The 19272-nt window shown below is 31.2% G+C and overlaps 2 protein-coding genes across 5 annotated transcripts; one reads left to right on the top strand and one right to left on the bottom strand.

Annotated features, from left to right (window-relative positions):
- The first annotated feature begins 534 nt into the window (after positions 1-534).
- Positions 535-8429, top strand: LOC8277740 (ribonuclease H2 subunit A). Of its 4 annotated transcripts, XM_048375770.1 has the most exons (9): positions 539-809; positions 891-962; positions 2002-2125; positions 2219-2306; positions 3029-3166; positions 3242-3329; positions 3416-3536; positions 4338-4387; positions 5418-5440. In XM_048375770.1, exons 1-9 carry the CDS (start codon positions 719-721, stop codon positions 5423-5425), a joined length of 780 nt encoding a protein of 259 aa, XP_048231727.1. In that variant the 5' UTR covers positions 539-718; the 3' UTR covers positions 5426-5440. The 4 variants fall into 4 exon arrangements, with proteins under 4 accessions (XP_048231726.1, XP_048231727.1, XP_015572727.1 ...); XM_048375769.1 differs by lacking the exon at positions 5418-5440 and having other exon boundaries at positions 535-809; positions 4338-4455; XM_015717241.2 differs by lacking the exons at positions 4338-4387; positions 5418-5440 and adding an exon at positions 8072-8198 and having other exon boundaries at positions 545-809.
- Positions 8430-8666: 237 nt separating this feature from the next.
- Positions 8667-11415, bottom strand: LOC8277739 (glycine-rich cell wall structural protein 1). Its single transcript, XM_015717236.3, has 2 exons — positions 11103-11415; positions 8667-9272 (listed from the first exon to the last, which is right to left on the bottom strand). Exons 1-2 carry the CDS (start codon positions 11233-11235, stop codon positions 8833-8835), a joined length of 573 nt encoding a protein of 190 aa, XP_015572722.1. The 5' UTR covers positions 11236-11415; the 3' UTR covers positions 8667-8832.
- Between the last annotated feature and the right edge of the window lie 7857 nt (positions 11416-19272).

Raw genomic sequence — 19272 nt, 5'->3', positions numbered from 1 at the left:
TGGAAATATTTAACACCTTCGTTGGTAGTTTCACATGCTCTATTCGAAAAGGAACAAGTAAAAAATAAAAAAATCAAGAGACTATGTAAAACCAAATCCAAGAATATAGACAAAATGAACCAAATTCAAATAATACAGGGATCAAGTGATAGGTTTTGCCTATTAAATTTTAATAAGTTCGCACGCTATTTTGTAATTATTTTTAAATAATTTATAACTTGCTGTTGACTTGCTATATATATTTAATTGTAAATATTTACTAAGTTTATATACTAAATTGTAATTTTTAAAAATTTAAACACTTAATTATTAACTATCTTTATAATTATCCATTTTCTATAATTCTAATTCTTTGAATGGAATGACTTAACTATTTTTATCAAATTAATGGTTAAATTAGTCAAGAAATTAAAATCTGAATAAATTGCTGACCCGACTTGAGAGTGACCTTTACCCAATTCTAAATACGCCCTTTGACAGCCTTAGACTATCAAAATTCTTTAAGCAACTTTTTTTTTTTTGAAACCACTCTTTAAACAAAAATTATTTAACATATTTAAGAAAATATTATATCCGAACCGTTTGACAAAACTGAAGCTGGTGACAAACTATGCTTTACTCTCTAATAAAAATCAGCTCGACTGAGGGGGATTCATTTTTGGCGGGAGCCACAGAGCGCCATTTCGATAGAGACAAGCAGAGAGTGAGCGAGTGAAGAATGGGATCCGAAACCCAATCAACTCTTCCCAAATGGGCATCGAAGCCTTGCATTATGGGTATTGACGAAGCTGGCCGTGGCCCTGTTCTTGGTATCTATAATTTTTTTTTATATACACTGAAAAAGAAAAAGAAAATACAATCTCTTTCTGGGACTAACTACTCTTTTTCAGGACCTATGGTGTATGGATGCTTGTACTGTGCTCGTTCTTATGAGAGGACTCTTTCTACTTTAAGTTTTGCAGGTTATTTTTTTTAGTTCTTTTTTCTTCTTTGAATTTTGTTTCTGTTTTCTGTTTTGTTTTTTTTTCGTCAAAATCTTGGATTAGTGAAATCTAGTAATATACACAATTGATTATGTCTTTTATTTTATTTTTATCTGATAATAGTCTTCTCAGTAGATTTTATTTGATGAACAGTTAACAGGTTGCTTATTGTTTGAATTTTGATATTTAATTTATTTGTTTGTAGGCCTGACAAAAAATTTCTATGGTTGCGGTAGGATTGTAGCAACTAGGAGAAGTAAAAGGTTTATATGTGATGTCCTCTTGTACACACAAATAATGCAGTTAAAAAAAATCAATAATTCAACTGCAAAAATTTGGAGTCACCCTAAGATCAGATGCATGATCATGCTTCTTTTAACCTTTTCACTACCAGAATTAGATCTTTTTTAATTGAGGATACTCTTGTCAGTTTTTACTTTGGACCTCCTATTTAATTATAGTGTATTTTTTTTTGCTTTTGATAACGAGTAGTTAGTGTGCATGGTTGTTATTCACTCTCCTTCCCTTCTCTTCCTAGTTCTTACATATAATCATAAGCACATACCTAACATACATACATGTATTTGGCCCTTCGAAAGCACATATCTACGCATACATGCATATATTTGGCCTTTCGATCTAACATATCTACATGTAAATGCATATAAGTCTATCAAATGCCTTGATTTACTTCATTTTCTTGTGTTTTTTGTGGTAGCAGTATTTTTTATTGTGCCAGGTGATTTGCACTGAATTCATGTGTGTTCACTTGCTTGCTGCATGATATAAAATGAAGATGGATTAGGATTAAAGAAAAGGTAAAAAGAAAAAAATGAATGCCATCGTCCTAAACAGTGATTGAGAAGTCTTGGATTCTTACCACTGTAGTTTGGGTTTCCTTTTTATCAACAATGGAGATTATGAGCTAATTATTTGCTTAGATATGTTCTCTCAAACTTGTTCCTTTGTCTTTTACCTTTTTCTCTTTCTCTCACACTTCCTGTTTGATTGCTTACAGATTCAAAGACTCTAAAAGAAGATAAGAGGGAAGAGTTATTTGAAAATTTAAAGGCTAATGAATCAATTGGTTGGGCTGTTGATGTCATTGATCCTAGGGAGCTCTCTGCTAAAATGCTACAAAAGTCAGTACCTCTTGTAATAGCATGTTTTTAAAAACTTTATACATTTCATTTTTAACTTTTCTGCTGTTTACATGATTCCTCTTGGTCTTAAAGGAATAAGATAAATTTAAATGAGATATCACATGAGTCCGCAATTGGACTTATCACTAGGGTGCTAAACGAAGGAGTTCTTTTGACTCAGGTAATCTATTATGACTTGTTGAAGTTTCTTTACACTTAACGTTTTGTCTTTTTCAAATAGAACTGTTGGATATTAGAATCAAAATATGCAGTGATATTCTCTGTTGTAAACACAGAGAAAAACAAGTTTCATAATCAGAACTAGCAGTTATGATATTAACAGAGAGATGCATTGATTTCTAAACTAAATAAGATTTAGAAGCAGCTATGCTTGTGCATATGAATCAAATTCCTTCCTGTTAGAAGTAAGAGATTATAAAGGTATTCCATGATGTAACAAGCAAGGTGTCAATATTGTTCTTGATTGTGTTACTCTCCACTTTGGTTTAGTGTTAGCTTTTGTATCAAGAAAGAAATAGATCAAGATATTGCTCCTATATCATATATTACTAAATAATCATCATCATCATAATCTTCTTATCTTTTTCAAACTGTAAAAATTTGTCATACAACTCTTCTATCAACAAGTTGATAATTATTTATGTGGTGGAATGTGTCTTGTATCGCAACAAAAGAAAGAGATATCACTGCCAATCGAACCTTTTTAGGGTCATGCCAACATGATCAAATAATCACTTCATCTCAAATCTACTCCTTTAAAGCTGGATCTCAAACAAGTCGGGAGCAGCTGCCCAGACCATTTGCTTCCACTCCTTGGAATCCATGTACATATACAGAGCCAAATAATGTCAGAACAGAGACTGAATGTTGAATATTGTTCAGGTTTATCTGGATACAGTGGGAGATGCTGAGAAATATAGAATAAAACTATCTGAAAGATTTCCTTCCATCAAATTTGTTGTTGCAAAGAAGGCTGATAGTCTTTATCCAGTTGTGAGTGGAGCAAGCATAGTTGCAAAGGTAATATGCTATCCTCTGTTCTTTTCATCCATCATGTATTCTCGTCCTCATGATTATATTTCACTTATAATGCAGGTTACAAGAGACCGAGCTTTGCGAAATTGGGTACTTGAGGAAACAGCTGAAGGCATAAGTAGGAATTTTGGTTCTGGCTACCCCGGAGGTTAGCAGTTCTTAGTTCATTAGAATGCATATTACTTCTGCTTTTACTTTCAGATGGTTATGTTATCAAATGGAATCTGGTGTTAGATCCTGAAACCAAGGCCTGGTTGAAACAACATAAACACCAGGTATTTGGATTCCCAACTTTGGTGCGCTTCAGTTGGGGCACATGCAATTCCTATTACAAAGATGCTGTTGAAGTCTTGTGGTTAGTTTTTAACTCACTCTCACTTAGCAATCTCCATCACATTTGTAGTACAAGTTCATACAAAACATATGGTCTTTAATTGTCCATCCTTTCATTTGCCTATCTGCAATGTACACTGTGGTTGCTCATGATTTAAAGAGTACATCTATGGTATTGGTTCAACATCAGCTTGACATATGTGATAAAATCTCAGCATTCCGCAGCTATATTGGTTCTCATTCCTCTGTTCAGATCTTATGGTGGAGGAAAATATGATTATCAGCCTGTGTGACAAATGTCTGGGGCAGTTATAGGTTTGATGAATTAAGGATTTAGCTTTTTTAATTGTTTGGATAAAATGTGTAAAGTTCATAGATTGCTGATAAAGTTGCAAATTTGATATTGAAAGTTTATGACAGCACTGACTATGCTTAGGAGTTAGGACTTTTAGTCTTGCTTCAGAAGGCTAGTTGATGAAGAAAGGCTGTTATAAAGTATGCTGATGGAGTAAATATCCCTTGAAAATTCTGAAAAATAGCTGAAATTAACAATACCTCTTCAAGATTACAAGAGTTGCTGAAATTACATTGCTTAGCCAGTTCACAAAATACCCATAATCCGGAGAGCAAATTTTAATTTTCTTTTTGGGAAAAAATATATAAATCTCTTTAATTGACTACTTTCTATGAAGCACGAATATGGACATATGACATTCTCTAAAAGAGAGACACGGATACGGAGGAGACACGGCAAATTTAATATTTTAATTTTCTTATTTGGAAAAAGTATATAAATTTCTCTAATTGACTATTTTTTATGCAGCATAAACACGCACACGGGTACGAGTACGGAACATGACATTTTCCAAAAAAGTGAGACATATATATATATATATATATATATAATGATAATTATTATAATATAAATCTACATAAATAACATTCATAAAATTAAATTAGAAGTCTTAAACATTTTTTTCTCTTCATTTTCACCCACTTCATGTACAAACAATAATATTGAGAAGGAAACAAGTTGTACAAGAGATTTTGAGGTGGAAAGAAAGTGGGAAACAAATCGAAGAGATATAGGGATTAAGTGTGGCTATGGTTCTTTTCCAAAGAATTATGTTTTATATTTTTATAATTTGATCTATTAACTAAGTTACTTTAAAAAGCACTCCATGTTTTTCAAATTTGCCTCAAAATTTTGCAGAGTTTATTACTTCCCGTGTCCCTGGCGTGTCCCTAACTTTAAAAAATATGAAAACGTTTTCTAGCATGTCCACGGAGTGTCCGATACGAACATGGCAACACCCTAGGAGAGTCAGTGCTTCATAGCTATTCTAGATGAGGTGTTTTTAGTTCAGATTCTACCTCCTAACTAATCTATGAGAGTTTCTTCTCAATTGTTTGTATAGCATTACTCATCCAGAAAATTAAATCACAAAATTTAAGAAATATTGGTGCCAAGATACTCTTACTTGACCTATCATAGGGTTTAAATTTGCTATGGCCAAACTTTTTATATGGGTTCCACTTGGAGAAAAATGCCTAGCATATAAGAACATTACTTGAGAATAATAAGGAAGACTTGAAATTTGTTGGGCTTAACTCCTTAAAAAAATATAAGGTAATCTCATGTAAATGTAGCTTGAGTTTTCACTAGTGTTATGAAGCTAGCAGTGGATGTAAGTGGTGTATTTCTCCTTATGCTTAAGATCATTGTGGCAGTTGGTCGACCCATTTTCAGTCTCTGTCCTTCTCACCACATATCTCTAAGCCTTTTGAATAATAATAATAATAATAATAATACAAATAATACAAATAATAATAATAATAATAATAATAATAATAATAATATAATTTTGCAATTCTGTTTGAGAAATTTTGTTTTTGATCACAGTGATATAGCATAGGTATATAGCAATTTTTCTTTTGGCTTACTGGTGCTTATATGGTTGGCAAGCTTGGTGCAAATTGATAGAATTCAGAGTTGAAGAAGTAGAAGGTATCCATAGAGATTTAAAGTTACATATATCCCTTCACGAATTGCACACATTCCTTCTAAACCAAGATAAAATAGAAAAACCCATTAATCCCTGAACTTTTCATGTTTTTAGCATTGGGTCCTTTATGTTCTAGTGTGTTTAAAATGGTTCTTGATCTTCTATTTTTCTCATCATTGAGACTTTTTTGATGCCTCAAACATGTGTGTATTTCAAACTCTATTAAAAGCGATTGAAACATAAAATGGTGTTGTTTGGGAGAATTTATTTATCGTCCCTCAACTTGTCGTTCTTTTGGTATTAGGCCCTTCATATTTTATTGTATTTTAAATGGTCTCTGATGTTTTCTTTTGTCTCTTTGTTTGTCCTCTCTTCATTCCGTAACTATCTTTCCCCGTTTTCCATATTCAATTAGTATCTTTCCTTCCTTATGTTTGCAGAAGTATTTCTTTCTCTTTTGTGTTTTCCTTTAGCTTACATTATCTAGTTCGAAATTTATAGTTTTTGACACAAGTTGATGACTTTCTAGAATGTATAGAACTTTTAAAGAAAAATTAAATTTTAGCAAAACCTATATTATCGTCCCCGGAATTTTCATTTTTTTGACATTGTGATTCTTTATGTTTTGTTGTGTTTTAACCTAATCTTTTATCATTCTCAACAAAATGACATCTTTATGCTTCAATCCCTTTTATCTGCATTTGCAGTACATGTGCATTTGAGGCTTCAAAGAAGTCTGCAATACTGAAAAAATTAAAAGATCATGAACCATTTAAAACACAATTTGTAAAGGACCCCATGGCGAAAACATGAAAAGTTCAGGGATGATAAAATGGGATGTTGTATATAATATATGCTCATCTTCTAATCCCAGATAGGAGGAACTTTTAACCAACAATAAATAGAAAGAAATTAAATTTGTAAACTCGAAAATCTCCCAATTACTTTTGATGCTTTCCCAAGTAACAATAAACTTTGCCTAATTAGTGAAATCCTTCATTGAATATCAAGAATATCTAGGTTATCAAAACTAATTAAATATCTAAGTTTAATTTTCTTTCTTTTCCCTTGAATCAGTCTTTGGCATTGATGATTCGCCCTTCAATAAGGATTATTGGGCTACTTTGGGAGGCTAGTTGAGGGGAAGCATTCAGTTTAAAGAATTTTAGGGTGTTTGTACGGGAAATTTATGACAGAATAAAGCATAACTGATATTTTTGAGGATGTCTAGGTGCTGTTAATTGTTTTGAGTTATTCACAGCACAATGAAAGAGATAAAGGAGAATAGAAAAACTCCAAGCAAAGAGAGTAAAAGAATCACATTCCTCACATCTTTGAAATTTAAATCTACATTCCATATTCCAAACAAAATTCCTAACTCACTAGTTAGTTTTTGGGAGCCATTCCTATGTATATTGATAGGATTATAGGTGGGTAGCAATCACCTGATGTAGTTGCAATTCTTGAAACAGAAAATCATGCAAAACTACCAATTGTTAGGACAGTCTGCAATTCCTTTTCTGACCCAGCTTCTGTAAAACCATCACTGGTTAATGGCTAAAGATATTTACTATTAAATAAAATACATCCAAGACTCCACTAGAAATTTCCCAAACACAAGACATGATTGCCAAATATAGTTTTTTCAAATTGTGAAAATGGCAAATTACAGCTCAACCCCTCTTTACATGAAGTAAATTCTGATCCAACTTGCATATCATAAACAAAGTCTTGATTTTCATGACCTTTCAGAAAAGAAATTTGAAAAGTAAGCGATCTGTACAAGACTAATTAATTAGCCGAAGTGTTAAAATGATGTATATCTTGCTTGTTGGCATGTGCTACCTCATTTTTGTCACCCAGCATCCGTTGTTCAAGTCGATTTAGTAGCAGGAGCAGCTGTAGCTTTACCAGTTTTACCTATTCAAATTGGTTAGCTGAAGCAACTGCTGGGGGTACCTATCCAACTGTCTTTGGAACTCATTAGAATATTAGGTCTGCTTCTTCATGCAAACTCTTATTTTCTACGTAATGCTCAGGAGAAGCTCACTACTTTGTTTGGTCACAGTATCTAGGGGCATATTGGGCAGGTTAGTTTATGACTTGCATGATTCATGAGACGTCTTCTTTAAATGTATGCCTGATCCTGACTGGAGCTGAGGTCCATGGTAGTACAAACATTGTTATTATGATGGGTTTTATTTTGTATTAGATAAGAATTCAGTGGATCCATTCAAGATATAAGTGGAACTTTAGTGCTTTGCTATCTTACTTCTTTTTCAGTTTTTCTAGGATAGCAATATAAGTAAAATACTTTAATCAATTGCCTTGAAGGGGGACCGTGTGTTAATTGCTTGTGAATTTGGCCTACTTTATTTGATATCATGATTGGCTCTAATATTGTCAATGCCATATGCTACTTAGCAGTCCTGTGTTGTCAGTGGAATTCACCAATGCTCCCATGCCCTGCTCCATCCCAAATTTATAAAGCTGGCAGAGGAACTATTTACTTACCAAGGTCTGCTTGATTAATTTTGTGTTTTGATCTTAGAACTCTTTATGATAGGGAATCTGATAAAATGGATGAAGATGATTCTGTCAATAGCAATGGTAAACGGCAACTGAAGTTGAGCAGTTTTGGTATCACCATACCCAAGACGAAGAGCGAAGAAATAGAATCAAGTGGTAAAGGTCGCTGCAAGTTTTTCCAATCCCGTAAACTTGAGCAGCTCTCTCATTTCTAGCAAAGAGCTCTTGTTTTATGTCAGCTTTATTATCAGACTATGCTTATATGCATCTTTTACTAATTACATTTAGTTGTAGAATGTCATTGTCTGAGGAACAACAATTTAGCAGGCAATACCATGACAATTTTGAAAGATGATTATATAATTCACTTTGCCAGTAAACTCTATCTGATAGGAATTTTGGGGCTGAAAAGCAGCCTCCATGTGACATTCAAACTATAATCTAGAGAAGCTCAAAAAAATGACCTTGCTACGATGTTCTGGTTCTTCAGCTTTTGGAACTTGTCTCTGCCAATTTAACTTTTATTTTACAATAGAAACCTCAGAATTGTAAACCTTATAGCTACTTCTTTTGTAACACGCATCTGATAGATTTTCTTATAATGGAAACTGAAATGATTTTTCATTTTGCAAACTAATATTTTTCTTTATTATGATTGACAAACTATGCAGCACAGGTTTCTTGACTTGTACATGAACTTTACATCACAGAAAGACGTGTTACAAACATACCTTGTGCATAAATATAGGCATCTATCCCGCATCTCACAATTAATTGGTTAATCTAAATTCTGTAACTGAAATCCACACTTAAATTTACAATGAAAGTTGCCAAGGTGATCATAATCATGGCAGGAAATCCTACGGCGTTCCTGTTGCTGCTGGCAGCACCACGGTGGCTGTTCGGGTGGCGATTATTAGCAGCACCAGCAACAATAACGGGGATTACTGCTGCGCCTCCTTGTCCGTTGCTGTTGCCATTGCCATTTCCATTTTCAATTCCAGCTGCACCAGTTGACCCACCACCATTATTAGCAGCACCAGCTGCACCAGTTGACCCACCACCATTATTAGCAGCACCACCATTTGATCTACCACCATTTACACCTCCATGGGCAAATTTGTTGCTATGCACTATGCCACTTCTTCTGTTGCCATCACCATCACCATTGATGTCATGTTCATGTCTACCTGTAAATCCCACCTTATGCTCCTGCAGAGGATCTATCTCTCAACATTGTTAGTCTAGTATGAGAATAATCAAAGAAGTTATCAAATGAATAAACCCAGGTTATAGAAAGCTAAAATTTTAATTTTTAGCTGAGATTATAACTATTGCTAGCGTTAAGGATGACACTAACACATAACAAACTACTTTACTTTTTTCTGCAAGGATCTATAGGCTACTGAACAATTGCCGCATAACCTGCTTCTTGCGGAATGAAAAGGTTCTGTGAATTCATTTCTACTAATAATCACCTCAGAACCAGGTTAAAAGTTACTGGAAGCAAAGGCATAGAGCCGCAGAATGATCATTGTCAAAACCATCACTTCTAATACTATCTTCACATTACATATTTCTTAATGATGTTGAAATCTTTTGATGAATTGTCTTAGCAACCAAATAATGAAAAGGTTGTCTGATCTGTAATCATACAAGTAATCTAGTCACTCTGATCAACCTATACTGCTTAAGAAAGAAATCAATTAAAATTTTATTCGACAATTACAGCAGCAGCAAAAGCTCCTTTTTTCGAGTGGAGTAAAAATGGATATGCTCCACCATCTTCATTGACATATCTGTCCCAAATTCTATAAGTATCCTAATTATGGCCCCAAAAGATTCAAAGTTCAGTATTGATACCCCATCCTGAAATCAATTCCACAGAGAATTTTCATAGTAATAGTGTCATACTTTTGCAAGTAGGAGAGACAAGAATTTTGAACCTTTCAAATTAGCAGGAATAATATTTTTGCCTCTTTAAATAGAAAAAATAGTTACTCTTAAGTAGAATGGTATACCTTTTTATGCGGCTATGAAAATTTAGTAAGTTGTGAACATGGTTCTGCATTTATTCTTATGCATCTTTTATAGTTTAAAATCTATATTTATGCTTGAGATAAAGTTTTCATGCTTTTCGTACGAATTCATATTAGATTGCAACTGGTTTTTCTGTGATAGAATCAGCTTTCAGAGAAGTTCTTTTTTTCTTTCCTCTAAAAGTATAATTGAGATCTAACTATGCTCGAATTTGAGACTTCTTTATAAGAAATTATTCGAGAGGGATTTATAGCGTTATAATTTGAAGTTTTCATAACCAAATCATGCCAAATTTACCTTAAAAATAATAACTATTTATTTTTTATTCAAAACAGTTGAAATGAATAGCAGTTATAATAGCAATGCCAAACATATATATTCTCAATGCTTAATGAAGCACAAATGCTTAATGGCACGTAATTCTGGCAAAAGCTAAAATTTATATAAAATATGCAAAAGTATAGGAAGTGTTCCATCAAAAGTTTCAAATAAAGTTTTGTAAACTTTATCCTGCTTGGACTTTCAGTGCCTAGGAATTAAATTTATAAAATGTAAACGAGAAACAATTGAGTATCAGATTCTCTTTTTACTATTAACTCCTTTAACTTCTGATGTTCTTTTGATCAGTCATAGGTTACTACATGGGCAGTTCTAACAGCCTTTTCCAGGAACAAAATTACCACAAATTATGCAGCTAGCTAGTTTTGCAAGTGAGCAACTATATATATATATATATATATATATAATATCTTGACATAGGCCATCTTCTTCTAGCAGTCAGATACTCCGGTACCTTCTTGATTTGCATTAATAATTAGATGAGATTAATCCTTTCTTTGGCTATATAACACAATAAGTTTCTTCAAATCTTTGTATAAATATAAATAAACCTGACAAACAAGAATAGTATTTGAAACAGCAATCAAGAAAAGCACCATGGAACACTAGCTTTAGAAAAATAAAACTTGATCAAAGGGAAAGTTTGAAGAGAAGCAAAAAAGCAAAAAGAATACCTGAAACAAAGGCCTTGTGAAGTAGTGGAGATGAAGATGTTAAAAAGTATTGCAAGTGAGTGAAAAATATGACGAACAATCCTATCTGTTTACCACCCATTTCTCCTGGTACATGAAAAGGGCTTCTAAACATTACCCAGAACCCTTCATTTCTAGTGTTGCCTCTTTTCTACTCTGTTGGAGCTGCCTCTATTTATATATATGCATATCCATGTACCTACCTGTAGGATATGGAATTTTTGATAATGCAGACAAGATAATCTTGTATTGTCTTTCTCTCTCTACTTTTTGTTTTTCCTTCTCTTTATCTTTTCTTTAAAGTAATGTCATTATTAAATAAGTATTGATCAATTATGAACCAACTGTCATCATGCATGAGTGGAACCTTTAAGAACATAGTTTTTTCCTGTTAATGAAGGTGGATAATTGCAGCCACCTGTCTTTCTGGGCCAGGCCACTTAAATAACTGATAGGGTTTTCTTCTTATCTTGGTGGTACAAATTGAAGTGAGTCTGTCAACAAAGTGACGGGCAATTTGAGTCTCAACCTGTTACTAGGGAGAAAAGAGTACATCAAAAGCGTTTCGGAAATTATTGTCTATTTTAGGTCAATTTAATAATACCAATCATTTATATTGAATATAAAACACTTTCAAAACTATTAAGAGAGAAAACGATATATCTAATAGTTTTGAAATTCTTACTTATTTTAGATGTACAATTTTAATTATATACAATATTAATTGAATAAATAATATATATTTATTAATTTTAAATAATTAAATATATATTAATTATTTATATGAAATTTTAAATATATATATATATATATAAGTGTTTATTTATTTATTGTGATATAAATATTTAATATAAATAAAAATTATTTGTACTCAAAAAATTATTTAAATTTAAATTAATTGAATATATATTTGATATCTAATATCAAAATATAGAATTCTTATATATCTATATATGATTCAATATATCATTGACCTATATATTGAATATAATACTTAGTATTAATAAAAAGTATTCGTGCTCAAGTCACCCTTTTTATAGTATTTATTTCGGAAACGTAATTAGAGTTATATATATATATATATATATATATATACTTTTAAGATTTAAAATTTTTTTAACACGTAAGATTTTTATTTTGATATGTCTATTACTTTTGATACATAGAGCTCAAGTTTATGTATAATTTTATAGTTTTTTCTATTAATTTATTAATTAATAAGTTAGATTCGTAATTAAACACGGAGTCTAATCCTTAAAAATAGTATATTTATTATATTTTAATATTATATTAATAAATAAATAATTTTTTAATTAGATAACAATATTAATTTTATCCTAAACTAGTATATTAATTATATTTTAATATTATATTAACTAATAAATAGTTTTCTAATTAGATAATGATACTAATTTTATCTTTAAAAAAAGTATATTAATTATATTTTAATATTATATTAACTAATAAATTAATTTTTTAATTAGATAATAATTCTAATTTTAAAAAATAACATCTTAAATTATATTTCTAATATTATATTTAATAATAAACTAGTTTTTAATTATATAATAAAATTTTAATCCTAAAAATAGTAATATCAATTATAGTATTAGATTATATAATACTAAAATTAATTAATGAATATTCTTAAGATAATTTTTATATTATTGTACTAATAAAATTTTAAAATTTTAAAAGATTAAGAATATTTAAAAATAGTTAGTTTGCTATTATTTTTTAAGATATTATAAATTAATATATTATATATTAAAAAATTTATTAAATTGTATCTATCAGTTTAATTTTATAATCAAAATAATAATAATGGTCGTGCAATGAATGGGTAAACAACTAGTTTTTTATTAAAGTTGCATGACATTTATTCTACTTTTGAATTTAATGCCTCGTGATGCCCTTCAACATAAATAAATAACTAATAAGGACCCATTTGGCTGAAAGTCAACAATAGAAACAGAAATGAAAAATTCTAGATATTATTTAGTTGAATATATAATGAAAATTAAGTTATATTTATTATTAATACTGATAAGTCCAAATTATATATAGAAATTTAAGGTATTTTAGAGTTTTAATAATTTATTTCTATATATAATATAGAATAGTATTTGGTGGAGATAAGAATCCTTATAGTCTTATCTATTAGATAAACTTATATTGAGTATATATCTCTAGGGAGACTTTTCTTGGTGAATGACTCTTCTTTATTTATATCTCTACAAATCTAGTTCTAAAAAGGAGGATAGCTTTCTCCTATGAGCTCTCTACTACATCTCCAACCTACACCTGCCCACCATTTTCTCTATAGTTCTTATAAATATTTAGTCTTAGTTTTCATTGTTCTGTTGAGATCTAAGGAGTTTTTTCAAGAAGTGGAGAGTGAGGACCAAACATCTTCCTACTTAAAGAAATTATGAATCTCGAGAGAGCTTTTACTTTATTATTTTATATTTTTCTATTTAATACCATAATCATTGGGTTAAATATGTTAGGCTAGTTTTCACAAGTGTTTAGTTTAACCTTTCTACTTTTGTGTAAACCTTGTTATTTATTTATTTAATGAGTTTAAAACTTAAAAATCACGGGTATTACATTCTGGTCTTGTAATCTTAGTTGTAGGCAGGTTGTAATAGCTAGGGTTTTCTTTTCTATTTTATTTTCTTTATTATTTTTTTATTATTTATTGTATGTTAACCCAATACATGATTAAGTGACTGATTAATAAAAGTGGGCTACATAGACTTAAGGCTAAAAACTGATCCAACATGAATTTGATAGTTTAATAGGCTAATCCACTTTAACTAGACCTAAAATCTAAAATCCAATCAGAATAGCGGGCTTTGGCATGTTTAGTTAGGGATTGAACTTAATTAGAGTTAAGATCACAATAAATAGGCATTCTCATAACAAGTAGTCCATTAGGGTTACAGGTTGGAATCCAAACTAGAATCCAAAGAGCATAACATGTTGGAATCTAAACATGTAATTGGGCTAGAATAGGTGGGCCTCATACATAATTAGTTAGTAAACTAGATTAATAACTTAAATATGGGCTGGGCTTGAATAAAATTGGCTAAACTTAGGTGTATTGCATGTTGATTTGGCATGCTTGTGTATAAAATGCTTGTATTTATAGGGAATATTTTGTTAAACAATAAATTTAAAGACTAATATACACAAATAAGAAAGTTGGCTTCCGGATCCATCTCTGGACTTTATGGCGTAAGCTTTCTTATGGAATTTGAGAAATGCCATTCATTAGTAAAAATATCTCAGTTATTACCTTGGTGGCGACTCCCATCTTCATGCTAATCTTAGTGATTAGTTAGCTGTTTCTAAATAGGTTGAAAAGTCTTACAATATTGTAGTCACTAAAGATACTTGGGTGGGCGCCTAAAATTACTGACCACATCTACATTAGATTTTTTTTTATATAATAATTAGTTCCACACACTCAAATATTAATAATTTCACGTACTAAATTATAACTTTTAAGAGTTTAAATACTTAATTATTAAATTTTAATAAGATCCCACTACATTTTGTAATTATCTGCTAAAAAGCTTCCGTGGAGAACCTGTAATTTATCGTTGGTTTGCTATTTACACTGACACACTCAATCGTAAATATTAACTAAATTAATATACCAAATTGTAACTCTTAAAAATTTAAACACTTAATTATCAAATCTTAACAAGTTCATACACTACGACACCTTTCAAATATCTTGAATTAAAAAAGCTCATTCTTACTTATTGTTAGTGAATCCAACACTATATCAATCAACATAGAAAAAAATTATTCATATTTTTTAATATTTATTTACTATTTAATATTTTATTAATATTTTGCTCTTTACATTATAAAAAATTTAAAATTTTTGTTCCTTACCATTTTTCTTGAAAATAAGTATTGCATCTTTATTTAATTATAATAATATATTTAATTAAATTAATTACGATAATATTACTATTAAAAGTATTATATTATAAAATTGAAAAATAATTAATACTAAAATGTTGAATTGTTTTCAACTTTTTTATTAACATAAGATTTTATTTTAATATTTTTATTAAATATTATTAAAATATATAATTAGGTTAATATCTAAATTATTCAAAAAATAATTAATTAATTATTCAATTAAAATATATTATTTTCTATAAATAATAAATTTCTAAAAAATATAACTAGATAAAATAAACGTATAAAGTTTAGTATTAATAATGAGTTATATCAGCACCCATTTTTCAAATTTAGATATCAAAAATATTATGAAAAATCTAATGATGAAAATTCATTATATTTTCTGAATCTAACGGAAGTCTGAAAATCGAAATCAAGTGTTAACTTAGTTTTGATTGACTCGGTCAAATTTTGACATATGGTCAAACCCTTTTTAATAAGGCTAGAAATCTCTGAAAATTAGTCAAACCTTTTTAATTAGGTCAAAATCTTAAAAATTGTCAAAATAAGGGTAAAATCTTAGAAATATTCAAAATTTGGATCAAATTAGAATTTTTGAAGATAATTATATATTTATTTCTAATTAATTTTAAAATAATTATCATATTAATTTTAAAGAATTTTATTTGATATTATCAATATTTATCACTTAAGATTGTATTTTAATTTTTTAATTGTTCTTAATTATTCTTTAGTAATTATTATTTTAAACCCTAGAGTTTGCTTCTCCTATAAATAGAAGAGGAAATCACATAAAATCCATAGCCCAAAATCCAGATGGAAAGGTAAAGATCACATTCAACAGAAAGTCAACTTCCTCTAGATTTTCTGATGATGGTTCTTCAACCTCGACCATAGATATTGGAAGGGTATCCAAAATTCCTTCTGTTATCTATGCTCCTTACAAAGAACCAATTCCATCTCAAACTCAACCCAGATTTTCAACATCTGATGTTCCAAATACACTTGAATGTTGATTACCAAAGCAACATCCCTGCACTACCTACACCGATCCAAAGAAAGATGACGAAGATATAGAGATAACCTCTACCCCATCTTCACCATCACCATCGGCCCATTACCCAAAACCTTGAAGCAGAGATCAACATGATTTCAAAAGAGTTTGAAATTGATAAAAAACTCTTGCATGAAGATTTCTATTCAAAGAAAAACCATCTTAAGAAACTTTGGTTTTTTAAGAAATTTTTAAAAGAAAAAGATAGTATTCAGGGAAAATACTATCAATTTTGCATTCAAAACAAAGCCCAAATCAAATTTTTTGATTGGTTTCAAATTTACTGCAAAGAAAATGGTATCCTTTATCCCTTTAAGGATAAGTCCATTAGTCCTGTCACAGTAAGGAACAAAGCCCCTGAGTGGAAGGTAGGAGAAAACCTAACTGTCCAGTCTGAGCATCCTCCCCTTAGGAAGATAACCATTCCTTATGGAGAGAGTGAGATAGAAGCAATACCTTACAAACTGGTAGGCGAAGACCTTGAAAAGAATGTCAAGAATATTGTTCAACAGAACAATTATTCGAACACCTGCCTAAACACTATAGGAAAGCAACTGGTTAGAATAGAAAACCAGATTCAAAGGCCCCCTGTAGTGGTGACATCTCCAATCCCCAGTATTGGTCAACCAAAAGAGTCGAACCAGTCAGAGAAGCTTAAAAACCCAGTTTTTAAGCCTTATCAGCTTACAAAGCCAAGCCAAGACCATTTCCAAAAGCAAACTGAGTTTGCCAAAGCAGTCAGAGAACAACTAAGTAGATTAGCAACCTCTGAGTCGTCCAAAAATCTAGTGCCAGATACTCCTCAAAGCAGTAGGAATATCGTTGCAATAGGACAAGCCCAAAGCGATGAATCAAATGATTCAGAGCTTGAAAGCTCCCATTCCAAAACCCTTCAACATCAATGATTAGGAATCCAAGCCCCTAGATTAACTGGAATACTCCTAGGAGTACCGCCTGATCTAGGAATTAAAAATAGGAACAACATCCTAACCCGCCTAGATTCAATGCCTCCTCTGTCTATGAATGGAATATAGATGGAATGTCCGAGTACAACATCCTTGGTCTCTTGCAATGATGACCATGGCGGCCAATGCCTACAAAACCCAAAGTGGTACCTCCGATAAAGCCATTGCTGAGCTCCTGATAGCTGGATTTTCTGGCCAATTAAAAGGATGGTGGGATTATCATCTCACTCAAGCACAGCAACTCCAAATCCTAGGTGCTATCCAAACCGCAGTAGAAGGAACTCCCATTCTAGATGAAATAGGAAATCCAATTGAGGATGCAGTGTCAACTCTAATCCTCACTATTTCTCTTCATTTCATAGGAGACCCTTCTCTGCTCAAAGACAAAAATGCCGAGCTCCTTAGCAATCTTACCTGTAAGAAGCTTAGCAACTTTCAAAGTTACAAAGACACTTTCCTAACCAGAGTCATGCTTAGGGAAGATTCTAGCCAACCTTTCTGGAAAGAAAAGTTCTTAGCCGGTTTACCTAAGATTTTAGGTGAAAGAGTTAGGAATACCATAAGAGAAGCCCATAACGGTCAAATCCCTTATGATTTCTACACTTATGGTGAGTTAGTTAGTCTAACCCAGAAAGAAGGTTTAAAGATTTGTCATGACCTTAAGCTTCAAAGACAGCTCAAATGGGAGATGAAAAAGACTAGGCAGGAACTAGGAAGTTTCTATAACCAGTTTGAGTATAACCCAATAGAGCCCGTGTCTAGTTGCAAAGGGAAATGCAAAGTTGATTCTTATTCAAAGTCTTTCAAAAAGAAGCGATTTTCCAAATATAAAAAGCCTTCTAAAAGCAAGGAGAATTTCTATAAAAAACCATCTTCTTCCAAATTTCATTCTAAATTTCTAAAGAAAGATTCTAAAAAAGATTTTTCAAAAATTACATGCTTTAAATGTGGTAAGAAAGGCCATACTTCGAAGTATTGTAAGTTTTCCAAAAGACTTCTTGAGCTTCAAATAGAAGAAGAAGTTTTGCAAAAGATTTCTGCTCTTCTAGTTGATTCATCTGAATCAGAGTTCTCAAACGTTGAGGAAGAATTTCAAATTGATGAAATCAAAACCTCAACTGATTGTTCCGAGATGATTCGGGGAGCTCTTCAAAGAACATTAATATGCTCACTAGGCAACAAGAAGCTCTTCTTGAGGTCAAAGCATATTAGTGATCCTCTTATTCAAAAGCAGGTTTTAAAAGAGATTTTAAAAACTGAATCTCTGGTTCCTTCTTCTAGTAAGAATACTTATGATCTTACTATGATTTTGAACAAAGGGAAGAAGTTGAAAAACCCTCTTCCCACCGCTCAGAACCCGAATGAGATTAAAACCATCAAAACAGAACTCAAAGAGTTGAAAGAAAAACAACAAAATAATTCTGTTTTGCTTCAAAGCCTGATCCTCAAGCAGAATAGTGATTCTGATTCTGATGAGGAAAATGATTTTCAAAACCTTGAAGTTTCTGAAAATGTTCCTGAAAACTTTATCAATGTTTTAAAGGAAATTACTTCAAGAAAATATTTGATTCAAATAAAGCTTGTTTTCCCTGGAGATTTCCAGATAGAAACCATCGCCTTGTTTGATACAGGAGCAGACCTCAATTGTATCAACTGCGAACTGGTTCCTAAAAGGTTTCACCAAGAAACCAAAGAAAGGCTGACTTCAGCCAATTCTTCAAAGATTAAGATTGCTGGTAAAACTGAAGCCGCAATTCTTAATAATAACATTGCTTTAAAGAATGTTTTTATTCTTACAAAGGATCTTCAGCAAACTGTTATCTTAGGGACTCCGTTTATCAATTTGATAACTCCCTTTAAAGTGACAACTGCTGGAATCATTTTCAAAGCTAAAGATTCAAAGATAGTTTTTCCTTTTCTAGAAAAACCAAAAAAGAGAAATTTGAATCTTATCAAAGCACATTCCATTTACAATTTTGAAATCAATGCTTTGATCAAAGGTAAACAAACCCATCTTTCTCATCTTCAACAAGATGTGGGTTTGAAAAGTATCCTAGATCAACTGCAAAATGATTTTATTCAAAGAAAAATTTCTAATTTTCAAATGAAGATTAAGAATGAACTCTGTTCTGATCTTCCAAATGCTTTTTGGAATCGAAAGCAACATATGGTAGATTTGCCATATGAA

This window comes from Ricinus communis, chromosome 6 (genome assembly GCF_019578655.1).
Source record: "Ricinus communis isolate WT05 ecotype wild-type chromosome 6, ASM1957865v1, whole genome shotgun sequence".
Classification (NCBI taxonomy): domain Eukaryota; kingdom Viridiplantae; phylum Streptophyta; class Magnoliopsida; order Malpighiales; family Euphorbiaceae; genus Ricinus; species Ricinus communis.
This window is presented reverse-complemented; position numbering and strand designations above follow the sequence as displayed.

Bases quoted from the DNA above. Each gene is read 5' to 3' on its own strand.
- LOC8277739 (XM_015717236.3), bottom strand. From the start codon at position 11,235: ATGTTTAGAAGCCCTTTTCATGTACCAGGAGAAATGGGTGGTAAACAG. The intron at 9,273-11,102 runs GTATTCTTTTTG...GTTGAGAGATAG, and splicing joins TCACAAGGCCTTTGTTTCAG to ATCCTCTGCAGGAGCATAAG.
- LOC8277740 (XM_002515710.4), top strand. From the start codon at position 719: ATGGGATCCGAAACCCAATCAACTCTTCCCAAATGGGCATCGAAGCCT. The intron at 810-890 runs GTATCTATAATT...ACTCTTTTTCAG, and splicing joins TGGCCGTGGCCCTGTTCTTG to GACCTATGGTGTATGGATGC. The intron at 3,330-3,415 runs GTTAGCAGTTCT...ATCTGGTGTTAG, and splicing joins TGGTTCTGGCTACCCCGGAG to ATCCTGAAACCAAGGCCTGG.